Source organism: Heterocephalus glaber, unplaced genomic scaffold, assembly GCF_053883595.1.
Source record: "Heterocephalus glaber isolate CG9 unplaced genomic scaffold, H.glaber_assembly_v1.0 deba00001497, whole genome shotgun sequence".
Lineage (NCBI taxonomy): Eukaryota > Metazoa > Chordata > Mammalia > Rodentia > Bathyergidae > Heterocephalus > Heterocephalus glaber.
In genome coordinates, this window is record NW_028258320.1 from 47,718,232 (window position 1) to 47,741,988 (window position 23,757).

The 23,757-nt window shown below is 49.4% G+C and overlaps 1 protein-coding gene across 3 annotated transcripts in view; it reads right to left on the reverse strand.

Moving 5' to 3' along the window:
• Positions 1-733: 733 nt before the first annotated feature.
• Crtac1 (cartilage acidic protein 1) overlaps positions 734-23,757 on the reverse strand; it is a 141,252-nt gene continuing 118,228 nt past the window's right edge. The window contains exons 7-15 of one of the 3 annotated variants that reach the window (XM_004838628.4): positions 22,251-22,396; positions 19,548-19,684; positions 15,896-15,978; positions 14,947-15,047; positions 14,341-14,509; positions 4,616-4,761; positions 3,763-3,805; positions 1,331-1,474; positions 734-890 (exon numbers count right to left, since the gene is read on the reverse strand). In XM_004838628.4, coding sequence (XP_004838685.1) covers positions 772-890; positions 1,331-1,474; positions 3,763-3,805; positions 4,616-4,761; positions 14,341-14,509; positions 14,947-15,047; positions 15,896-15,978; positions 19,548-19,684; positions 22,251-22,396 — 1,088 coding nt within the window. In that variant the 3' untranslated portion in view covers positions 734-771. Of the gene's footprint in view, positions 1,217-1,330; positions 1,475-1,942; positions 2,197-3,762; positions 3,806-4,615; positions 4,762-14,340; positions 14,510-14,946; positions 15,048-15,895; positions 15,979-19,547; positions 19,685-22,250; positions 22,397-23,757 lie in introns of those variants that run through there. The other 2 variants (XM_004838629.4, XM_087185095.1) reach the window with 2 other exon arrangements.

Consider the following 23,757-nt stretch of genomic DNA (forward strand, 5'->3'; position numbering starts at 1 on the left):
CTCCCCAAATGTGAAGATTGTTGCATACACCCAAATCACTGTCCATGTCTGAGAGTGTTGCTTTCCTTGTATCATGACTTGCCTTCCGTGCATCTCCTGGTGGGAGGTCTGTTCCTAATTCAGCATTCCAACTAGTATCTACTTGCTCAGACACATTTTTTTGCCCTACCAGCTAGGTGCTAATATCTAGTAGAGAGTTTATTGGCATATTTCTCCAGAAAAGAGGCTGGAAGACTTAGCAAGTTCAAACTTTAACATTTTTATCAAAAGTCCCAAAGGGCCACCCTTTGCCCTCCCATCATCACCATCAACCCCAATAGGGCTTTTGCTACCACAGGAATTCAGGGCACACAAAGCAGCAACAGCACAGGCCAAAGCAGCAGGCACATGATACATTATCGAATCAACCAAGCAAGCAGCCACCTGGGAGCCATGTTTGTTAAGGGCAAAATAAACTCCCAAGATACTGGAAGAAACAGAAGAGACAGGACTATCTTGATTCTTCTGAAGGAGTGAGGGAGGTTAGATGGGACAAGGGAGACTTCCTTTTTTTGTTTTCTCAGAAAACGTGCAAATAAAGGCTTCCCAAACAACTATGGTTGTATCAGTATCTCCCAAACTTCCCTTTTCAAAGACGGCCACCCCCTGCTGTCCATTTAGAGGGAACACGGGGCAGAGTCTACTGGGTGTAGAGAAAGACAGGCAGCTGGAGAGATTTATTTTTCCACAAAGGTTGTTAGTTTGTTTTGTTTTTTCCTTTATTGATGGGATTTAAAGTGCATATAACTGAAGGCAAAGTCCAAGGCCTAGAGAAAGATATGAGGCCCAAGTGAGAGGCTCAGAGATTCTAAAGGCAGATGAAGAATACCCACCTAAAAAGGCCACTTGAGCTGCAAAAAGGTAAGGCAGGGAGATAGAGAATGGGGAAGAGAGAAGGTGGGGTAGGGGTAGGATGGGAAGGAAAGAGTTTGGGAGGAAGAAGACAAACACCAGTTCAGAAATTCAGCCAAAAGATAACTCTTAGTTCATATCTCAGCTATGAAAATATGGGCTGACCTCAAGGTAGGAACACGAGTTTTAGGAGATGTGAGAAGAACAATAGCCTCAGGCCAGGACACAGCACCTGAGGCCATTCAGGTGGTGGTAGCAGTGATGGGACTTCTCCAAGCCTCTGTCATGGTCTTCCTTGGAGACCCAAAATGAGTCTAAGGTGGCTCTGTCCATACAGGAGAAGGCAGGGGCTGGGGACCTTGATCTGGAGCCCACCCAGGACTCCCCAGTGGATGGCAACTTCCCCTTGCTACTGGACTGTGGCTGGGGACTCACTCACCCACACAGGCTGTGCCATCCTCGTTGGGCTCGTAGCCCCGACTGCACCTCTTGTTGGTCCGGCACCTGTAGCTTCCATAGGTGTTGACACACACAGGCTTGTCTCGAGGACACACGAATGGGAACTGGATGCACTCATTGGTGTCTGAAAGGTGAGGGAGGGGCTACTCACCAGGGAGGTGTGGGGCAGGGGGTCGTAGCTCAGGCTTGGTATACCCACCCACTCTGTGACCTTGGGCAGGTCCCTTCTCCTCACTGGACAGGTCCCTTTTCCTGACTTCAGTCCCCTTGGCTGGCTCCTCTTGTACATGACCTCTACATTTGGGGGAGGGATACACTGAGGCTTGGTTCTGGATCTTCTTTTCTGCCCACCATAATTTCTGTAGGTGACCCCTTTATCCATAGATGAATGCAAACTTCAGCCATAACCTTTCTTCTGGGCTCCAGACTTATGAATCCAATCACCAATGACCTACTTGACACCTGGATGTCTAATATGTACAGTACCTCAAACTTAATTATCCAAAACAGAACTTTAGATTTCCCTTGAACCTTAAATCTCTTCTGCCCAATTCCCATCTCTCCTAGCTCAATCAATGTTACCACCATCCACTCAGCTGCTCCAGCAGAAATTGGAGTGATTCCTGAATTCTCTCTTCTCCTTACACCATATGCAATCCCACAGAATGCCCTATCCCTCCTGCCCCCCACTGTACTCTTGTCTGTCCACTTTTCTCACTCATCTACCACCACTCTCTTCCCAGCCACCATGATCTCTTGCCTGGATTTCTCCAGTTGTTGCCTTACTGGCCTCCTGGCTTCTATTCTTCCCTCCAATCCAATCTGCAATCCAGCAGCCAGAGTGATCTTTTAAAAATGTGAATTGCATCAGGTCACTTTTTCGCTTAACTTCCAAGGTTCCTAAAAACAAAATCTAGAATCCCTCCTGGAGCCTCAAGCCCCTGCGGGACATGGCCCTCCTCCTCATTATCTCAGGCTTGCAACCCCTCTAATGCACGAGAGCTCTCTGTCCCTGCTCTCCCATCTTCCAAGAAAACTCTCCTTTCAGCTCTTCCTGTGGCTGGATCTTTCTCATTCTTCAGGACTTAGCTTAAAGGTCCTCTCTGTCCAGAACAGTCTCCAGAGAGGACCTTGCTTATAGGGTTCTTAAACCACCTTACTCAGCTATGTGATCCCATGTTCGGGTCCTGCTGCCTCTCTCACTAGAATGAGCTTTCCTCACGCCAGGTGCTTGAGCTGCATCCCCAGCACCCAGATGTTACTTGGTACCACAGAGGAGGCACATCTATGGCTGCTGAATGATGAAAAGGAGGAGAGGCTGGACTGACTGCCTTGAAGAGTCTTTTGGCATGAAGAGAAAACTGTAGCTTCTGCGTGCCTCACTGTCTGTTTAGAATGAGGCTAGGTGGAGACAGGGTGTTGAGGAGTCACCTTTTGCTCCCTGACTCCTGTAGCTGTGTCCTTCCTGGCAGGGCCTCTGTGGAACACTGCTGCCCCACTCTGTGCCTGTCCAACTCCTCATCATCTGTCAGGTCCCAGCTTCAATCTTGTTTACTCTAGGCCACCTTCAAGGACCCTCCCTAGACTGATTTAGTTGCCACCTTTGAGTTCCCAAGCTCCTGCCTCTGTCCATGCCAACACCGATCTCCCTGTGAGGTCATAAGCGGTTCACTTGTGGGCTTCTCCACTGGCTATAAGCGCCTCAGGGGCAGGGCTGTGTCTGTCTGGCTCACTCCTGGATTTGGTCTAGGGAAGGAGTAACTCTTTGGCCTGATCCCTCATTGCCTTGCACTGGGAAGGAAGACTTTAGTTTGACCATCTTCTGGACACTGCCCCTAGGTTGCCCCTTCTCATCATTCCAGGGCTTTGGGAACTTTCAGCAGGTCACTGGACGCTCAAGGAGCGGCCACTTGGCAGTACCACAGTGACCTGACCCCCAGTACTGCACCAAGTTGCAACCTCCCATCTGCACTGTGACACACTCCACACCATTTTGCCCAAATTCCACAAGCAATGCCCACGCTTGCCTAACAGGCCCATTGCTGGCTGCTCCCCTGGCTGGTCAAGGCACATAGCTATTCCACCTGTGCTAGGGTGAAGCACGCTCACCCCCCAGTCACCATGGACCTCAATGTCCATGCGGTAGTATGTCTCCTCTCCAGGCTGTTCTATCTTCATTGCAGGCACTGCCAAGACCCAGAACTGTGGTGACTCAGCCTACTAGTCACTAACATCACTTGGTGAGTCACATGGCAGTTGTCTTGGCATCTGGAGCCCTGAAACAAACAGCATCTTCCTCTCCCTCCCTTTCCACCCTTTGTCTGCACCCCAGACCTTGCTGCAGGTCTGACTGACATGCCTGGGAGAGATCCCAGCCCCTGCCCTATCCCCTTGTGCCTTCTGGCAACTCACCCACGCAGTGGCCACTTTCTTGCTGGGAGAATCCTTGGCCGCACTGCAAAGTGGGCAGAAGCAGAGATACTGGTGAGTCAGAAAGGTCTCTTCTCAGGTCCCCTCCTAGTCAGAACCACAGAGCAGCTGTCACCCTGACCTGAGCATGAAGGATGCTCTTAGTCTCAGGCCTGTGGGGAGCCACTCCCTCTAGTACATTTTCCCTTGTACTGAGAATGTGGGGAGGGGAAACCAAGAACATATAATTCAAACTCCTGCTCATTTGCCTGCACATGGGATGTGTGCCTGAGCTGGACCAGATATCAGTTCAAGTCGCTTCCTTGAAGAGTCCTAAGAGGCCCTGGTATGGGGCCTTAGACCCCCCCACTTAGGGCAATAGGAGGCCTCCTCAGGGACTTGGAAAGCATCTGCAGGGAAGCGGAGACTGAGGGTCAATTCTTTTTTTTTCTTCTTTTTTTTGGTACCGGGGATCGAACTCAGGACCTTGTGCTTGCGAGGCAGGCATCGGAACCACTGAGCTAAATTCCTGGCCCAGAGGGTCAATTCTTAACCCTGCTCGTAATTGGGTATGCAGCCTCAGTAGGGCTAGGGTGCCTTCCTCCTCTTAGTGTCAGTTTTCCTCCTCTGTAAAACAGGTGCAAAAACAGTTGACCTGACAATGCTCCAGGATTTCTATGAGAAGCAGAAAAGATATGAGTGTGATGATATTGTGCAAACTACAAATGGAGGAATCATTTTGAATCCTGCCCTTTGCTAAGATTTCCATCATTTACAACCCAAGTCTACAGATTAGTCTAAAAGTTGTGGCTGGTGCCTGCTTTTCTGTATATGAGGCCCAGATGCCTTGGCCCACCTCCAGTGGGGCTGGGTTCTGAAGTTTGTTCTCATCCTGGGGGTAGGAGATCTCCAGGACCGAGTTCATCTCCCCGCTGGCCAGGCTCCGGCTCACCATCTTGCCATCTGGCCACGTCACCTCCACACTGCAGGCTTCGTCTCTTCCTGTGGGAAGAAGGAGAGAGGTCAGTGGCAGAGGAGACAGCGGCTCAGTCAAAGCATGGGCATGTATTCATTCATTCATTCATTCATTCAATAAAACTGTTAATGGATCGTTCTTCTAAGGGCTGGGGAAATAAGCCAGATTCAAGGTGCTCTCTCCATAGAGCAATGTTGTCCAATAGAAATTTTTGCAGTGGTGGAAGTGTTCAGTACCCATCCTGTCCAGTACAGTAGTCACTAGCCGCCTGTGGCTGTTGAGCTCTTGAAGTGGGGACTAGTGAACTGGATTTAAATTTCACTCAATTTTAACTAATTTACATGGAAATAAACACAGATGGCTGGTGGCTACCATACTGGACAGCACAGCTGTAGAACTTATATTCTAGCCAACAGTCTGAGTCTGAGGAGATGGAAGGTGTGGTAGTAAACAGGTCAACTTTGGAGCCCAGGGTTCTAATCTTGGTTCTACCACTTACTGGGTATTTAGAAAGAACATGGTGGGGAGGAGGTGGCTGGCAGACCTGGGGATGACTCCCAGCTCTGCAGCTCATTCACTGTGTACTTCTGGGCATGGCTCTTTTATTTCTATTAATGGAATTGTGCTAGGGGCCAGGACCTCTTTTGTCACCAGGAATGTCCCTGTTCTTATGGGGCTTCCATTCTCCACGTGGAAGACAAGCAAACATACGAACAAATAAATCATGCCAGATATTGACAAGCTCCACCAAGAAACCAAAATAGAGTAACAGGGTAAAGAGGACTAGGTAGCTGTTTGGGGGCCCTTCTACGTAGGGTGTCCAGGGACAGGTTCTAGGCGACGAAGCACTTGACCTGACCTATAAATAAAGACCTGGAAAAGATGGGGCAAAGGGCACTGAAGAAAGACCATTCTATGGAACCGAGATGTTTACAAAAGACAGCAAAGCTGAGACAATACTACTCATGGCTAATCTATGTGCACACACCCTTAAAGCAATGCCCTACCTCATTGGCAGAAAGCAGGTTGGAAAGATTTGTCAAGTGCAAAGGGAAACAGGTTAGTCCCTGTGGCAAGGTCAGGCTAATGGTGATGATTTGGGTGCGGAGGAGGGGGATGGACCTCACCTTTGGGTAGAGGCGGTACCACTGGTCCAGTCATGGGGCAAGAAGGGCTGTGCTTAGCACATATGGAGGGAGAGCATAGCTACTGCCTGATTACCCACCAGGTGAGGGGTGGGGCACTGGGTCCTGCTAGGGTCCTCAAATCCATATACCCCTGTAAACAGCATTTCTGGGCTGAATAAATAACAGGTCACCCACATGCACGCTCTATTATTTTTTCCTAATGTACCCAGATACTGTTAGAAAACCACTCACACTGAAAAGTCCTATTGAACTGGTACTGGCTTTTGATTCTTACTACCTGCCAATGGATGTGGCATTGACAGCTACTAGGGGGGAGAGGGTTGGTTGTCTGCGAGATATTTTGATATATAAAAGGTGTTCTAGTATTTTTAAAAAGGGGTTGGAAACTTCGCAAAGACTAAGAGAATCAGGTGTAGAGACCTGTGTACAGAGGCCAAACAGCATCACAGCATCACAGCATCGTTTTGGAGGGTAGGGCCTAGCTTTATCTTTTTCCCAGTCCCAGGATGTCACGGGCGACCTTGCCAGCCACATCATCCAGCTTCCCAGTCCTCCTTGTCTGGTCCACCCTGCTCCCGCTACTTCACCCTGCCTCCAGAGAAGTCCCACTAGACCGTTCCCATGCTGCTGCTGCTGTGCGGCAAGTTAATGCGGGCAAAGACCAGGTGCCGCCTTCCGGAAGAGCCCAAGCAGGGGCAGCAGTCACGGGGAGAGGCTCAGGGCAAGGACTCACAGCCCCATTTCTCCCCACAGACTCTTTTTCCTTCTAGTCCCAGCCTTCAGGATTCAGGGTTTTGCTTTATCAAGCCGGAAAAGAATTCCCTGCCGTCCCCACTCCTCTCTCACCCGCTACTCCAGGGCGTGGAAACGGGGGTGGGGAGGGCGGGCCACAATTTTGCTTCCTTGCTTTGAAGAATCTTGAGGTGTAAGAGATTTGGCATTTTTAGGGTATACAGTGCCCAAAGTAAGTAGCTCATGTAAAAAGTAAACATTTTTAATTAAAGAAAAGGAGATCAAGAAAAGCAAATGTTTCTCACCTATACCAACAGAACAGCTACATGAATACATTTTCTAGCTTGACTGAAGTGCCACAAATAACTCAAGAGTCAGAATATTCATAGACTACCAGAAATTTACAGCCTGCACTTGTAGTGGGCTTCCAAGTCCGGCTTCTTCCCTCCCTTCCTCCCTTCAGACCCAGGAGAGCTGAGAAGCAGCATTAGGAGTACTTAGGCATACTCATTGGGCCTCAGTTTCTTTGTTTGTAAGGTGGGGGTGCTGGCCCAGAGCCCCAACATTCCTGGGAAACACAATTATTTCCTGAAGTATGAATTCTGCCCCTCCAATTAATCAACACCCTTAGCATCTTGTCACCATCAGCTCTTACAGGGTTACCCCGCAGTCCCCAAAGGGCTTCCATTTGTTGATAACAGTGAATACTTACAATGTGTCCCAAATTGTATCAAGAACTTTATGGTGGGGGGCCATCGAATCCTCACAACACTCCCACAAGGAAGGCATTAGTTTTAGGATTTCCATTTTAGACATGAGAAAGCTGAGCCTTGGTGAGGAGAAGAGACTTGCCCACACCCAGCTAAGGTCCGTCTGATCCCAGAACCCACGTTTTTGGGACCCACCCTGAGGTAGGAAGTAGAGCAAGGACAAGTAAACAACAGAGAATTGAGAAACTACACAGAACAAGGACAACTATGTCAAAATGTCAGGAAGCCAACAGATAAAGGTCATCCTGTCCTCCTAAAACCCCCAGGCATGTGGAAAACCAAAAGTACTTGACTCTGGCCTTCAAAAACCTCATTTGCTTTGCAATTTTGATCATACTCCACTTCCCTCTGGGCTTTTGGATGCTATGACATTTCCTCTAAAAACCTTTTATGGTCAAAAACTCTCCTTCTACCTGGGTATGCTGAATCAGGCTCCTGGGTCATGACTGCCCTTGGTTCCCAGCTATAGATCCTCCCATAATCTCAGGTTCTTTTTTTTTGGTACCGGGGATCGAACTCTGGTCCTTGCGCTTGCAAGGCCGGCGGAGGAACCACTGAGCTAAATCCCCGGCCCTTTCTCAGGTTCTTAAGAGACCCAGTGTCTGCCATTATGGGCCCCATGAGCTCTTCTCACTGGCTTTTAATCAATCTTACTCTTATTACTTCCACTGATTGTCTTGTTCAATTCTTTTTTTGGGATACCAAGAACCCGGAAACAACTCCCCTGAGACCCTCCATCTGACAACAGCCCTGCTCGCATGCCCAGCAGCCACCATGTGGCAAGCACTGCAAAGTGATCTGGAATCCAGCATGCCTGAGAAGGACCCAGACCTCATTCTGGAGGAAGGAAGCAATGAACACAAATGATTATATTATAGTAAACTGGGACGGTGTGGGAATAACATCGGTACCACTCAGAGGTCAGTCATTTCATTTGGGAGGAGGAGTAAGAGTTTGTAAGGCAGAGAAGGGAAGGAAGGAAAACTGCAGGCAGAGGGAAGAGCAAGGTAAAGGTCCAGAGGTGTGCAATGGCATGGCGAGTTTGAAGACCACGGAGAAGCTGAAAGAGGGGGCAGGAGAGTGTGAGAATGTGACTTAGACGGGGTCGGGGAGAGGTGACTAGGAGGGATTTTAGGGCCTTTATATCTGAGAGGTGAACATTTCATACCCATTCCCCAGATGTAGGCAGTGAGGCTTGGTGAGATGAAGTGGCTTGGGGATGTCTGCACTACAGTTGAACTCAGGCTCCCGTCCTTAGATAATCTAATCCCTCTGCCCCAGGGTGCATTAAGCTGCCTAACTGAGGGGACTGGGCTCCCAGACACTGCACCTCACTGCAGCAGCCTTCAAGCTGGCCAGTCTGAAAGGGCTGTGCACAGGGAGAGGAGGGATCTGCAGAGGAGGCCCCTTAACACCAGGCATACAGGTCACGAGCAGCAGGGAGATGACTCTGGCAGCTTTTAAAGGACAAAGGCCAAGGAAGCACAGAGAATTGCACTTTTCAGAAGAATTACAAGCAAAACAGATGGTGGGAATACAGTCGGTGGAATATTTTTGCACTTTAATAAAGCGATTTTTATGTGGGTTACTGAATTTTCCTTCCCTAAATGAGTACCAGCCGGCTCAGAGGCAGCTCTGAGTCACTTGCAGACAATTAGCTGAAAGGAAGCGGGGGTGTGGGTGGGGGGGGTGCTGCCAGTGTCAGCAGGCTGCTTGAGGGAGTGACCATGGTGGGGGCTCTTTAGGGCAAGTAGATTATTGGCACTTGTTTCTATTTTCTGGTAGTGAGCTGGCTCAGCCCCTGCCAGGCAGGAAATGGGGAGTCGGGATATGTGATGTGGAGTAGTGGCTGCGTGGGGCTGGAGCGGGAGCATCCACAACCACTACACGCAGAAATGCTTGGTTATGAGGCTGGCACTTGGTCTGCCCCTGGTAGGAGCAGGGACAGGGCTGGGCAGTGTGGGAGCTGTAGAATGAGGCTGGGGCTCATCTGAGCATGGGCAGGTAGGGTCCACTGAGAAGGGACAGGCCTATAAGATGACCCCGGCAGTGTTCTGTGAAGCTGAATGGGCCCTTGGGATCCATGGAGAACAAGGTATTGTGAGGTTTCTGAGTTTTATTGTGCAATGCCAAGCAGGCCAGGTCTGCAGAGGGAGTTGGGGTGCATATGCGGGTCTGGGTCTTCTGCTTTGGCACGAAGACTCAGCAAAGTTTGCAGCACTGACAGAGGCTACTGCGGGCAGCTGAGGGCCAGTGAATGCAGCTCTGAGCTGGCTGCCCTGGTGCCCATGGGAAAGGAAGGGTGGAGGAGAGTGTTTGTGGAGAGACACGTGAGTGTGTGCATTCACACCCATGTCCATGTACCACACCTGCTCACAACACCTTGCGACAAAGTCAGGGGGAGGTAGGGCATGATTAATGGAGGGAGGATGGGAGCAGGGTCACCTGGGGCCAGCTGGTGCACTGTGCTGCTCCTCCTGCAGCCCCCTCTGCCCATGATCTCCCTCCCCTTCCTGCACAGCCCGGCCCCACTCTGCTTCTGAGTCAAGCAGAGCCCAAGGCAGGCCTTTCTTGGATTTGGGTTCTGGACAGCCCCCTTCTCACCTCAAACTGCTCAGAACTGGAAATGATCTAGCTGTCTATCCACAGGGGACTTGTAAATAAATTATGATTGCTGCCACATGGTGAAATACTCTACAGTACTGAAAGAAAACAAAAGAACTGTGCATAAACTTGGAGTAATGGCCAGGCTATACCGTTAAGGGAAGGAAAAAAAGCAAGTTTTTAGAACAAGTGGAGGAATATCATCATTTTTATTTAAAAAAATCTCAAGTAGTACCTATCTATGAATGTATATCTATGAATGTATCCTGCGTGAGATGAAAGCATAGCAAAAATATGAAATGCTAAAGAAGCCAATCTAGACCCCATATTTGAAATTTGCTACTTGTCTCCTTCCCCTTCTCTTTTCCTGCTTGGCATTTTCTTTTTTCATAGCACTTAATATCTAATACTTTATATTAATTAAGATATATCTAATATACGGGGCCGGGGATTTAGCTCAGTGGTTTCGCTGCCTGCTGTGCAAGCGCAAGGACCTGAGTTCAATCCCCGGCACCAAAAAAAAAAAAAAAAAAAAAAAAATCTATCTATCTATCTATCTATCTATATATCTAATATATATTAGTTAATATCTAACATTTTATATTTTCACTATTGGCTATGTTTATTGTATATGCCATGTTTCTCCTCCTTCCACTAGAATACAACAGTGCTCATGATAAGGACAGAGTAGGGGTTCAGGAAATATGAACTGAATAAATGAATCAAACAGTGTTGGGGGAGGGTGAAGGGGTTTATTTTTAAATTAATATTCCAAACACAGTGTGAAACTGTGGGTGATTTTTACTTGCTTTTTAATGATTTGTTATATTTTCTAATTTTCTTATAATCAATATGTATTGTTCTCAAAATCAGAAAGAGGAAGAAAAAAGGCTTCTAAGAATAAGTGCAGATGTTGTTCTCTCCCCAGGGCTCCTGCTGTAGGACTCTGCCCTTCCTGGTGGCCTGAGGGTCACTTTGCAGCACCTCTCTTTCAGGACAATGCTGGCCGTGACTCTCCTGGCTCTGCAGATGCTCCTCAGTCCATCTGCCCTCTCCAGGGGGACCCCAGACAGCCTGGTCCCACCTCCCTTTCCAGGCTTGGCTTCACCAGGCCTTTCCCATTCCTTGGATAGAGCACTCCACCCTGGGCCTTTGTTTCAGCCAGCCTGGTCCCTAGAATGTGCCTGTTTGTGCCTCTGAAATTCCTATCGTCCTTCCAGACCTGATTTCAGTCCCACTTCCTTGGGAAAACTGCTCAGAGCAGAACTGCTTTCTAGTGTCCTGGTCCCCTTCTCAAGATTCCTGGCTGTATGACAATAAGAGCCCCTGGGCTGCTGCCCCCTCCAGTGGACTGTGCACCTTGAGGGCAAGCAGCACTACTTCTTGTCTCTTTATCCACGTCTCTGCCTCTCTCCTCTTCCCCAGGCCCTGCTTCTGCCTGTTTCTCTGTTCTCTCTCTTTCCTCAATCCTTTCCAACATCTGGTCTTCCCCACCAGCTTTCTCTCTTCCTGCTCCACTGCTGGATTCCTCCTTTGTCAAGAAGGCCTGTGCTGTGCTCAACCCATAAAGGGGACCCTCCTGGGACTATTGGGGGACGGAGCCCATCTAATGCGGTCATGTCCCTGACTGCTGGCCTTGCTCCTTACCTAGCTGCCCCACCAAATCACTTGCTGTCTCAGTTGACTTCATTGCCTGTCCCTGAGACCTCCCTCCCTTCCTCTCTCCCTCCCTCTCTTCCTTCCTTCCTCCTGGTTGCCCTACAAATGAGAGAAGCCTGCTGGAGGAGGCTTTGGAGCAGTCTGAGCCAGAGTTCAAACTAAGAACAATTCCTGTAGCCTTGAAAAAATAGGGAGGACTGACAGGTCCCACAGGTGCAATGTACCTTGCCTGGAACATGGGAGTCTGATGGTTCTCGAGCAGCCTGGATCCCACCAAATGACTTGGAGAGCCTTCCCAGTTGAAGAAGGTCTGTTTTCCTGACAAATTCTGACCAGAGAAGGGACCAAGGGAGGCCCATAATGTACATCTTAAAATAGCAGAGGCAGCCCATGGGATGTGGGGATGGACAACTTCCACCCCAATCCTGGCCACTCTTGATTTGCTCTCAATGTCCTTATCTATCTAGTGGGTTAGAGGTTGATATTCAACCAGGTACTTGGATAAACATCCCACCTATGTGACCATGGCAATCTCCTTGGTGCTTGGATGGCCTCCCTTGGGTCATTTGAGGGGATGTTATGTCCAAGAAGAAATAAGCACAGCAGAGGACCTTGGCTGGGTGTACACAGGACAGAAAGGTGGCAAGTGATCATGGTCAACAGCTCAGACCATGGTGTCTAAGGAAATGGAGTCCAAATCTAGCCCTCCCTGCCTTCTGGAGGTGTGATCTGGGGGGAAAGTCACTTAACATCAGCCTCAGTTTCCTGACTTGTAAACACAGGTTCTGATATCTGATGCATCAAGCTGTGCTGAAATTGAATGAAGTCTCTGTGCAAAGCACTTAGTCCAGTGCCTGGCACATACTAGGTGCTCCATAAACATTGGGTACTGCTATTTTGCAAGAAGGTGCTGTATTTAAAAGTCATCTTGTACCTTTAGGGCCAGGATGGAAAATGGCTGGCTTAGGAGTGACAAATGCCCCAAACTCAGGCCAACTCATCCAGGGAGCAACAACTCAAGAACATGCTCATATAACCAGGCCCTGGGGCCACTAACTATTCACTGCTTCTTTTCAGACTTCATAAATATTATGTGTTCCCTACAAAAACTCCAACACACACACATATCAAGACATGGAAGAAAATAGAAATCACACTCCCAAACAGGCCTGTGTTTGAATCCCACCTGTGCTATTTTGCATATCACATGACCTTGGGCAGGGTTTTTTTTTTTTTAATTGTCCTTATCTTCAGTTTTCCCATTTGTGAAAATGGGGATGATAGTGGCCATCTCAGGGTAGTTGTGAGGACTAAGTGAAGAGAATACAGTGCCCAGCATAGTATCTGGAATAAATGGAGTTACGATAGCAATTTAGCCACTTGGATTGAAGCACTGTTCATACTTTTTGCATTTTCTTTCAGTTTTTTTCTATGCATGTATAATGTGTATATAATATTAACATTGGTATATATTTATTAATTTGAGACCATATTGCCTAATCTTTTTATACTAAAATCATATCACCTTATGAGGTGCTAACACATGGGAAGGTATTTGGTTTGAACCTAGGAATTTCTAACTCAACTGCTTTCTTAACTCTTGTGTTTCAGTAGAGAAACTCCTGGCTTCCCTCCTGCTATGCTTCTCAATGGTTTTTTCCATTACTGTAATCCTTGCACACTCTCCCTGAAGAAGTTTTATACCTTTTCCTCTAATCACCCCATGCATTTATTTAAAAACATCTTAGAATAATTGAAGATTCACAGCAAGTTTCAAAGACAGTACAGAAAGGTCCCATATGCCAAACACCCAGTTGTCCCAATGCTCACATCTACATAATGACAGTACTATCTCAAAAACCAGGTAAAGGTGCGTGTGTAGTTCTATGTCATCTTTCATACTTGTAGGTTCATATAGCCACACAGTCAAGATACAGAACCGTCCCATCATGACAAAGATGTGCATTATAGCCACACACCCCCTTTTCACCATCGCTAACCCTTAGCAACCACCAATCTGTGCTCTGGCATTTGGGAAGGTTATGGGAGTGGAATCATGAGATCTCTAGAGATAAACTTTTTTTCATTCACCCCAATGCCCTGGCAGTCTAATCAAGGGGTTGTACCATTGGTTTACTATTCTGATGTTGGGTAATATCCCACAGTATGGATGTATCTCAGCTGTGAACCATTAGCACAGTGAAGGACGTCTACACTGTTTTTAGGTTTTGGCTATTAAACATAAAGTTACTGTGAACTGTGGCAGCTTTGCTCCCAAACCTCTATCTGCTGGAAGACATCAGGTTTGGTGAGAAGCCTTAAAGACTAAGCTAGCTCTCAAGAGGCCAGAGGAACAGCTGCTATGGACAAGTTTGGTGCAGATCAGCATATGAAGAACAAGGCTATGGCCTTAAACAAACAGAGGATTAAATACTTTGACTCAAATCGAACTAATTCCCCCCAGGTCCTAGGTGGAGACTCCTACAAGTGAGAGGCAGGAAATACTAGTAAGTCTTTCCCACTCCCTTCCCCTGGAGTGTAGGCTTATCTCACACAGGGTTTGCCTCTAAATAGCTGGTATCCCTCGTGCTGTCACAGTGCTGCTGGGGCTGTGAGTCCCTGAACCAAGCAGCATGTTGCAGGACTCATTTTCAGGACCCACTCACTGAGCCCCAAATGAACCCCAACTCACCCAGGCCAAAGTGTGCCACAGGCTCCATCTCACAAAGGTAGCCCGAGCCCCCATCAATGATTCTCAGGTGGGCCCCACTCTTCTTGGTGTACAGCACGACCTTGGCCCCCCTGGCAAAGGCTCCAAACCGGGTACGTGGTACCACTCGCAGCCAGTTGTTGCTGAAGCCCTGTAGGGAGGGAGACAGGCAGGCATGGCATCAGTGACGTGGGCAGGAGCAACAGGGAGGGGAGGGATGACAAGGCAGGAGAGGAGAGGAGGAAGGTGAGGGTGAGAAGAACAGGGGCAGAGAAGAGGAAAAGAAGGAAGCAAGAAAGAGGAACAAGGCAAAGACAGATCAGCTGAAGAGAAAGAGAGGCACTGGAGATGCAGAAGGAATAGCCAAGAGACTCAGAAAAACATTTCTGGCACAGAAGCGACAGTGGAAGGCAGAGGGGTCCAGGGTTTCTCTGGGAGGCAAGCCTTCCTGAGGTGTACTGTGCTCTTGGGGATTGATTTGCTTTCCCCAGGCTTTGGATTTACAATTCCCACCAGGCTAGTCAGCAAGCATCCCTGGGTCCAAGAAACACACTGGGTAGGATCTATGGGTCCTAGGCTGGTGCATACCTGATTCCCCCGGAAGACAGACAGCGGCTGAGCCATGGACTCTCCATGAGACAAGATGAGGTCCAGCATCCCGTCTCCATCAAAGTCAGTTACCACGCCCCCTACAAACAATGCAGAGTTCATCTCTGGCTATTGGCAAGCAGACCCACAGAGGAAAGGGGCTCCCAGCCAGGTATAGCCACCACAGCCCTGAGCGTGGGGGGTACTGAAAGAGCTCAATACTGGGACAGGGGGGTGGGGCTTCAGGTCCGTCTCTTTCCTACCAGCTGTCTTAGAACAGGAATTCACAGGACACAACTTGTCTTCCTTCTCTTGGAAGTGGCATGGAGTGTGTGGGTGCAGTTATTCACCTACTGCTCTTTCTGCTATCATTTGAATAATATATCTTTATATTTTCACAGGATTTTTTTTTTTGTCAATTTGTCAACTGTTTGTATATTTATGGTCTCCTCTTGGTCCTTATTACAACCCAGACAGTGAGGAAGGCAGATATGATGAGTCCCCCTTTTAGGGTTATGGAAAACAAGACCCTGAAACTGGAGCAGTTTTGGCAAGACCACAATATGAGGAAATGGCAGACCCTAGTCTTGGGACTCCTGATCAGTGCTCTTTGTCTGACAGCAAGCTGAGTGCCAAGAAAGGAGGGGGCAGATGCAGGACCCTCTGCCTGGGAGCATAAGGGACCCACTGTTCTTCGCACTCCCACATGGCAAGGCCTGGCCAGAGAAACTACTTCCCACAGGCCCAGACTCCTGCCTCCACCCCCAGCAGCCCTGGGATTGAAGGAGGACAGTCCTCTCCTCTGCCTCCTATTTGATGGTTCCCAGGGCTCTTCCCTTTCAGGAGGAGACTGCTGGGGGACTGGCTGTGCTGGGCCTCCTGCCTTTGCTCAGGGTGCAGGCAGCAGCAAGATGGGGGAGTGTAGGCTGCAACTCTCAGGTGCTCTCACCTGTGCCCCGGCCCTCAGGCTCCAGTGCATCACCAGGATTGAGCTCCTCGATGAGGGGGTCTCCATGCTCCCTGCGGATGACCCTGCAGGAGGGAGACAGGCTTGCTCAGGTGGGACCCACTGGGGCCCTAGAAGCCCACTTGGTCCATCTGTCCCTTGACCTGGATGCCCACACAACTTCTCTCTGTTCACAGACCTTGCCTATACTCCAGTGGTTCCCTTCCTGTGTTTTAATTTATGTTAGTAAATATTGATTTTTCCTTCTCTAATGGATGAATTATAGACAGTCTAGGGAAGGGCAGTTGATGGATAGAGAAGGGGAGGGGTACAACTACCTTCAACTGACCTTCACTCTCTTCAAGTGGCCCTAGGTTTTCTAGTTCAGGACAATATCCAGGGTTCAAGCTCTGTGTAAATGCTCTCTCCTCTATACCCTCCCCGATTGGCCTGGTGGAAGCAATCCCTTCCTCCTCTGCCTTTATCGCCTTTGTGGCCTTTATCACTTCCTGCCCGTGTTCATGTTCTGTATGAACGCATCTTATCTCCCCAGTTGGTCTGTGAGCTCTCCGCAGGCTGGGACCTTGTATTATTCATCTTAGCATCTCCCACAACATCTAACACAGTGCCCAGCTCTCAGAAAACTCCAAGCACATGTCTGTGCAAAGGTGAATTCCAGAGGCAAACAGGAGTCTCTGTGAGTTGCAGGGGTTCTATTTTGAACTCTGAATCTTGGTCATATGTGTTTGTTTCAGAGACATCTGCTATCAAAATAGTGCCTCATGGCCACATTAAGTTTAGTGCTGGTGATGGTGTGTGCTTTACTCTCTAACTTTTTCTGTTATTGCATTCTTCCAGTATGGGTGCTATGCCCTGACTGTGCAGAGGAAGGGGTGGGGGAAGCAGGAACCAGAGGAATCTGCATCCCTTACCCTGCCACACTGTCTACTCAAAGCACAGAGAATCAAGAGGACTGGGATGTGGCCAGTGCTTTCAGGAGGGGGACAAGGTCCCCTGAGTTGGAATCTTCAGTGGCTGGAGGGCAGAGAGAGCTGGAAGAACTGCAGGTGCCTGCAGGATTGAGCAGTTGCCCAGGAGGTGTCCTCTTTCCACACAGGGCATTCATGCTGAGTATATCCACATGTGTCTCTGGGTAGCACACAGCACACCTGGCAGTGGACTTGTGTAGTATGCACGAGTGTGTCCACATCTGCTGGAGGTGTGATGCTTCAGCTTTGACCATTTATGTCACAGAGGTTCTGCCACAGCTGGACAGACACCTCTTGATTCAGGTGACAAGCAATTAAGAAACTCCAAGGAGAAAACCCAGCAGTTGGACTGTGTTCCTGTATTCAGTGAACACATTCTTCTGCAGCAGCTTCCATGCACCAGGCCCTAATGGGGGCATGAGGTACAGTGAACATCAGTGGGGATGAAACTCAGAGCCATGTTAATAGGGAGCCACCATGCACAGGTTGAAGGCTGGCAGGGGGAGCATGGAGTTGGGTGAGCTCCCCCAGAGAGGGGTTATCAGAGGAAGGCTGGCTAAGTAGAGGCCAGTATAGTGGGGAGCAGGGCCACTCAGATGAAGAAGGAGCACAGGGCCTAGAGGGTGGTCAGTGTACAGGCCCAGGCCCAACAGAGCCCAGGGCTGAAAGAAGCTCTGGTGCCTGGTGCTTGGGTATAAATGGGGAAATGGAGAGTCAAGAGGCTAGGGACCTTATCTGAAAGCAATGGGGAGCTCCCAAAGAGTGGTAAGTAGAAGACAGGTGTATGCAGATTTGCATTTCCACAGCTTCTATGCAGGACTAAAAACTGACAGAGGGAGAGGAGTTGGAGGTGGGTACAAGAACCCTCCAGAGAGACCAGGGAGTGGTATAGGGAGGAGAGTTGAAAACAGACCAGAGGCATGTTTAGATGCAGAAGTGGGGGACAACACACACTCCAGCAGGCCTGGGAGAGTTCCTGTTATGACTGTTGTCTTGCTGTGATTATTAGCAGTGCCTCTTTCAATTTGGTTTGGGTCTGGTTTGGTGGATGAATTGCCCTAGGTATCGTCAAAAGACTAACAGACTCAAGCACGTGAAGCTTTGGGTTCCCAGTGTCTGGCTATGCAGTAAGAGAGCCCTGGGCTCAAGGAGCACACAATGTTCTGATGCTCTGTTCAGCATCAGGTGAATAGCCTGAATGGCGTGGGACAGGTAGGGGTTAACTTTCAAAGCTGCCAGCTGAGCAGTGTCCCAGCTGTAGCCCCTGAGCTATGTGCTCAGGACCCAACCATCTGCCACAGGGACTTGGGGCCCAGCCACATGCTTAGGAGGTGGCTTCTACTGCCTCTGTGTAGAGGCAAACATATTACCCCACTGAGTGACCACGTGGTGACTGTCCATGTTCAGCAGCAGGAGAGGCTTGGAGGTTGGCAGCATACTGAGGGGTTGGAGGGGCAGGCAGGGCAGGTGCCTGGGTTCTTAGGCCACAGAGACCAGAGAACTAGACTCCTAGGTGCTCAGGGGCCCTAGCAAGTGACACTTTATTATCCAGAGAAGGAAAGCAGTGTCTCTGTTAACGAGCAATTGATCTTCTGCAATTAATCTGGAAGTTGTGAATAAGCTTTTTGCAAGGCACCTAATTAGTAAATCTGGTGCCTTTGGGGGGTGATTACATCCAGTCAGGATTGATGCTTGGTTAATAATTATATTTTAAAATATACTTAGTCACAGCTCACACCTTTTAATAATAGTTGGACCTTCCTGAGAGGGCAGGGACCTCAGGGGGCCAAGCAGGTGATCTGACCCATTTCCTGGCTCTAAAACCTTTGGTTCCCCCTCCTGTCCCCACCTGGTCCTGAGCCACATTAGCATACTTTAGGCGCAGAACAGAGACATCTCCAGTCAGGAGCCATGAGGTTTCTTCCCATCAATGTTTTTTTTACTACTGATAAGAATCATCTGGTACCTGATGCCCTTTCAGAAATATAGATTTCTGCACCCCCTCTATTCTAACCCTGGAGATCTGGAGTGGGCCTTGGGATTGTGAACTCTAAATAGGAACCCTGAGTGATTTTGATGCTAATGGTCTCCAGCCCCCTGGGAAGAGATGTCACCTCTGAAATTCTAACTTTCTTTCCAGACACTATGCGCAGGGGATTGCTGATTCCTTGGATTCTGAAACTCCCTTTTCTTTCTCTACCATTCTTTGTCTCCTCCAATGTTTCCTAAAGGATGTTCTGCAGAGAACCAATCCTGAGAGAAAAGCCTTTGAAAGATATGTTCTGTGGTCAAATCTATTTGGAACACTCCATCCATCTTTTAGAAAGTTGAAATACTTGTGGTCTTGTTATAGGCTCCAGAAATCTATGGTAAATAAACCTGCCTCTTTGCTTAACCCAGGTTCACCCAAAGACTTGACCCTTCAGCCTTTTGTGGCAGTGGGGGCTTCCATGTCACGGAGCTGAAGGTTGGGGCACACTCTGGGCCATGTCCTGGCAACAGCCCAGGACTCTCCCTTCATCCTGCAGCCTTTTGCTCAGCTTCTGGGATCCCCTCCTTTCTGTTTCTTCTGTTCTTTTCTTCCCTGAGCCCTGACTCTCTGGTCTTGCAACCCTCCCCTCAGATTCCTAATCCCCAGCTCCCAGTCATTAGGGTGCAGTGAATACCGGAAAAGGCGGTTGGCTGAGGAGCTGCGGTAGGCGATGTTGTTGAAGAAGATCTCCAGCTCCTGGTCATTGTCAAAGTCAGCAGCAATGACAGTGCGAACAGGGGAGGGCATGGAGAACTTGGGTGAGGCAATGTCCTGGAGAAGAAAGGGCCGTTGGTGAGCACACAGGACAGTGGGACTCGGCAAGAGGCCAATGCCTCTGCTGTGTATGTGGACACCAAGCCAAGAGACCCACATCTCCTCTCTCACCTCCACATGAGGGACTTGCGTGGCTGCCTGTAGGACATGAACCTCAGGCTGCTTGGAGGAAAACAAGGGGGAAGAACAACAGTCACAACTCACACCAGTGAGCACTTAGTTGACTCTAGTCTGGGCCACACTCAACCCTCCCAATAGTCCCTTGAGCAGCTTGGCCATTAGCGTTGCCATTTTACAGGTGAGGTAACTGACTCCTGAAGGGAAAGGGAATTGCTCATAGTTATGGCTACCACTGGGGCTGAAGCTGGGGCTTCTGATTCTGGGTGTGGTGCTCTTTCTGCTGTACCTCCTTCCTCTGTGATGAGTTGGAAGCTAGAAAGTCATCAGAAACTGTGCATTTGAATCTAGGCTCTACCTCTGTGCGAACTTAGGCAAATTATTCAACTTCTCAGATTCTCATTAGTGACATGGGGCTAATCATAGCTGCCCAGGCTGAGGACTGCATGTTAAATGCTTAGTGTAGAGTGGGGACGAGAGACCGTTGTGCTGCCTTGCTCCCACAACCAGCCTGATGGAAGGTGAAAGGTGGCCCTTTAGCTGTGTTTTTTGCTGCATCTACTACTTTATGTTGTTACTTGCAAATTGTAAGGATTTTTCTGAGATATTGGCTTGAGGAAGTTTCAGTATCAGCTATATCTGGCCAGGACTTATGAGGAGATCCCAGGGCCAGGAAAACCTGACCTGAAAGTGCTGGCAAAGTATTGGGAAGGCCTGAGAAAGGGTCCTGGGCGTGGAATTTGCTCCCAAAGAGCTGTGCAAGATGGCCTTTTGTTTCTGAGTGGTCCATCCTACTGTTGGTGAGGTTGTCCCTTAAAGACCCTGGGAGCCTGTCCAAATGCCTGGGCCCACATAGAGAGGGCTGAGAAGGGCACAGCCAATATCTTTGGATGGAGGCCTGCTCTGCTGGGCACAGGAAGGAGCCAGCCTGGGTTAGCTGGTGAGCTGACCAGGGAGGTCATGGAGGGAGACTGTCTCTATTAGCAGAGCACTGAGCTGGTGATGGGCTTGGTCAGCTGGTCAGGGTGGGCTGAGCAGAGCCTTAACAGCTGAGGAACAAGGAGGCCTCAGGATCTCTAACCTGTTATTGTTCTATCTATCCTATGAAAATGGAAAACTACACAGCCCCCTTGGGATTGCCCCCACTCAATGCCTCAGCTTCTGAGATAATGTATGTAAAGCTCTTAGCATGGTTCCTGGCACATGGGAGACACTTGACAAATCAGGTACTTATTATTATGATATTGACTGTTCCTATGAGTTCTGTGAGGGGCCCTCAGAAGGTTAACAGGTTCTTTAACCTTAGCACACTGACATTTAGGGCCGGATGATTCTTTGCTGTGGGGCTGCCCTGTGTATTGAGAGATATTCAGCAGCATCCTTGGCCTCTATTCACTGGATGCCAACGGTACCCCTTTCCCCAGCTGTGTAATCAGAAATGTACCCAGAGACTGTCAGTGTTCTGGGGCAGGAAGGCAAAATTGTCTCCATTGAAGACCTGGGTCTGGGCCAGGGATTTAGCTCAGTGGTTTCACCGCCTGCTGCACAAGCGCAAGGACCCGAGTTTGAACCCCGGTACCAAAACAAAAAACAAAACAAGACCTGGGTTAGAACAACAGCTGAATAAAGATGGGTGTCACCCTAGCCCCAGGATCTAGAGTCCGATTTTGGATATGTCTCCTCTTCACCTAGACAGCTTGAGTCTCAAGCCTCTCCAGGAGGGTGCCCAAGGTAGTTCCTACAGGGCAGGAGCTTGTAGCGGGGACTCTCCATGGTCCCAAAACATTAAGGACCCTGTAGACTTCTCTGGGCACAGGAAACAACTGGAACTTTCTCATTCCCTTAGGTGTTCTTGGCAAGACCTAGATACCTTCAGAACAACTGGCCTCCCAATATCAGCTTCAGTGATCCACACCCTCTCTTGCACTCCCTGGGAAAGGCCCAACTCAAGCTTCTTACGCTGGCAGCACTTCCATTAATGCCACCCAACAGTCCCTTTGAGGAATTCTCAGTATCACAGTTTATTGACAGCCCAGGAAGAGGACACAGGAAGGGTTCACCCTGCCCACCATCTATTTGTCTTTAGCTGCAGTCCTGGGAACTCTGTGGCCTCTGCTGCCCCTCTTTCCACCACTCTACCCTGGACCAGAAGCTCAGCTTAGAGAGCACAGGCTGCAGCTACAGGACAGGTCTCCCAGGAGCCTCCTGAAGCAATGGCCTCTATCCAGAGATTGATCCACAGGCTGGGGCTCCAGCCACGGAGGTTGTTCTTCCTTAGTGCCTGCCTAGCTCTCTACTCTGGGCCTAGGAATCTCCAAAGCCCAGATAGGTTGGAGTCTCTCATCTCCCAAATGTTATCTTCACTGTGACCTGCCCCAGGTTCTGAAGAGCCACAAGCTCCTCAGGCCTGGGGGAAAGGGGAAGGCAGGAGGGAGGTTCCTCTTACCCGGAATCGGACCTTCCCCTGGGCATTCATCTGCAGGTAGAGGCGGTGGGGGCCATTCCAGTTGCCATAGACGATGTCCACTTTGCCGTCACGGTTGAAGTCAGCCAGGGCAACGCCTCGTCCATGCTGGTGGGGGTCATCCACACCTGGAGGGAGAGGCAGGAGCCTCAGTGCGGTGTCCCTGAACACTCCACACTCACCCTGGGCAATAGGGGAAGGTAACCCTTGTACTGTCCCTTCCCTTCCCGGAGATGGGAAGACACAGCTGTGTCTCACAAGCTCTCCATAGAGGCAGAAGGTGACACAGCCCTCTGCTAGCAAAGGGTACAAGACTTGTTTTCAGGCTGCATTTGCCCAGCAAGTACACTGTACTCAGTTTGGGGACATATGGATCAGGGAAGGAAAGTGGAGATTTTCCTTGGTGGACCAAATCATTTCCTGGCCATCCCAAGATGGCCGGAGAGACATTAAGTTAAGCATGTCACTCTTTTTTTTTTGGTACCAGGGATCAAACTTGGGACCTTGTCATGTCACTCTTTTGCTTCAATATCTCAAGGGCTCCCCAATACTCTTGAGTCAAGTTCAAATTTTTGCCCAGGAATTACAAGGCCCTGCCCGACCGTACCCCTACCTACCTCCCCACTTGCCTCTTACTCACTGAGCTCTGGTCACTCATGTTTTTCACACTTCCAGCTTCTGGGCCTTTGCTCAAGCTGGACTCCCCCTGGGATGCCTTCCAGGCCCACAGTTACCTAGCTCTCTGTTTTTCTGCTCTCGTCACAACATCCTTTGGGAAGCCTTCCCCAGTGACCCCCCATCTACCTAGCCTCTCCCCACATCTTGCCAAGCTCCCTCTCTTCCTTTGCAGTACTGATCACAAGGTGCCTTTAAGTCCCTTTTTGTTTCACTTGGTTGGAGACCAGTATTCCTGCAAGACCTGACACTTTGTGAGGTCAGGACTACCTTCTTGTTTCACCTGTGTGCATGCAGTGGCTGCCTCTGCCTGCAGCTGCCTGGGAGTTTTCACTAAGTACTTGCTGAATGAATGAAGAGACATAAATAATTTGACAGCAGGCAAACTGGGGATGCTGGTGACAGCAGAGGAAATACTGCAGCTGTAATGGAGAAACTAGAGCATGCCTTGTGAAAACCTCTGTCCAATGTCACCCGCCTACTATTTACCAATGGGCTGGCCCTGGGGGAGGGTGGAGCAGAGGTTGGGTCTGCTGAGTGCTGGCCTGACCTCCTGGCAGCCCCAGGCAGGCCTGCTCCTCTGGCCAGGTGCAGAGCTGCAAAAGCTGACTTTTTCAGACAACAAATAGCTGGAGGTCAACAGGCCCTCTGGTGTTGGCACTAGGACAATATAATGGGAGTGGCAGTCACAGCTGCAAACAAGGAGATCCTGAGGGTGGGAGCCAGGAGAACGCAGAAGTTGAGGCCCCTGAGAAGCCTGGAGGCTGGGGGTCCTGAGGGGTGAAAGGCCCTGGGAGATGGACCGCCATGTGAG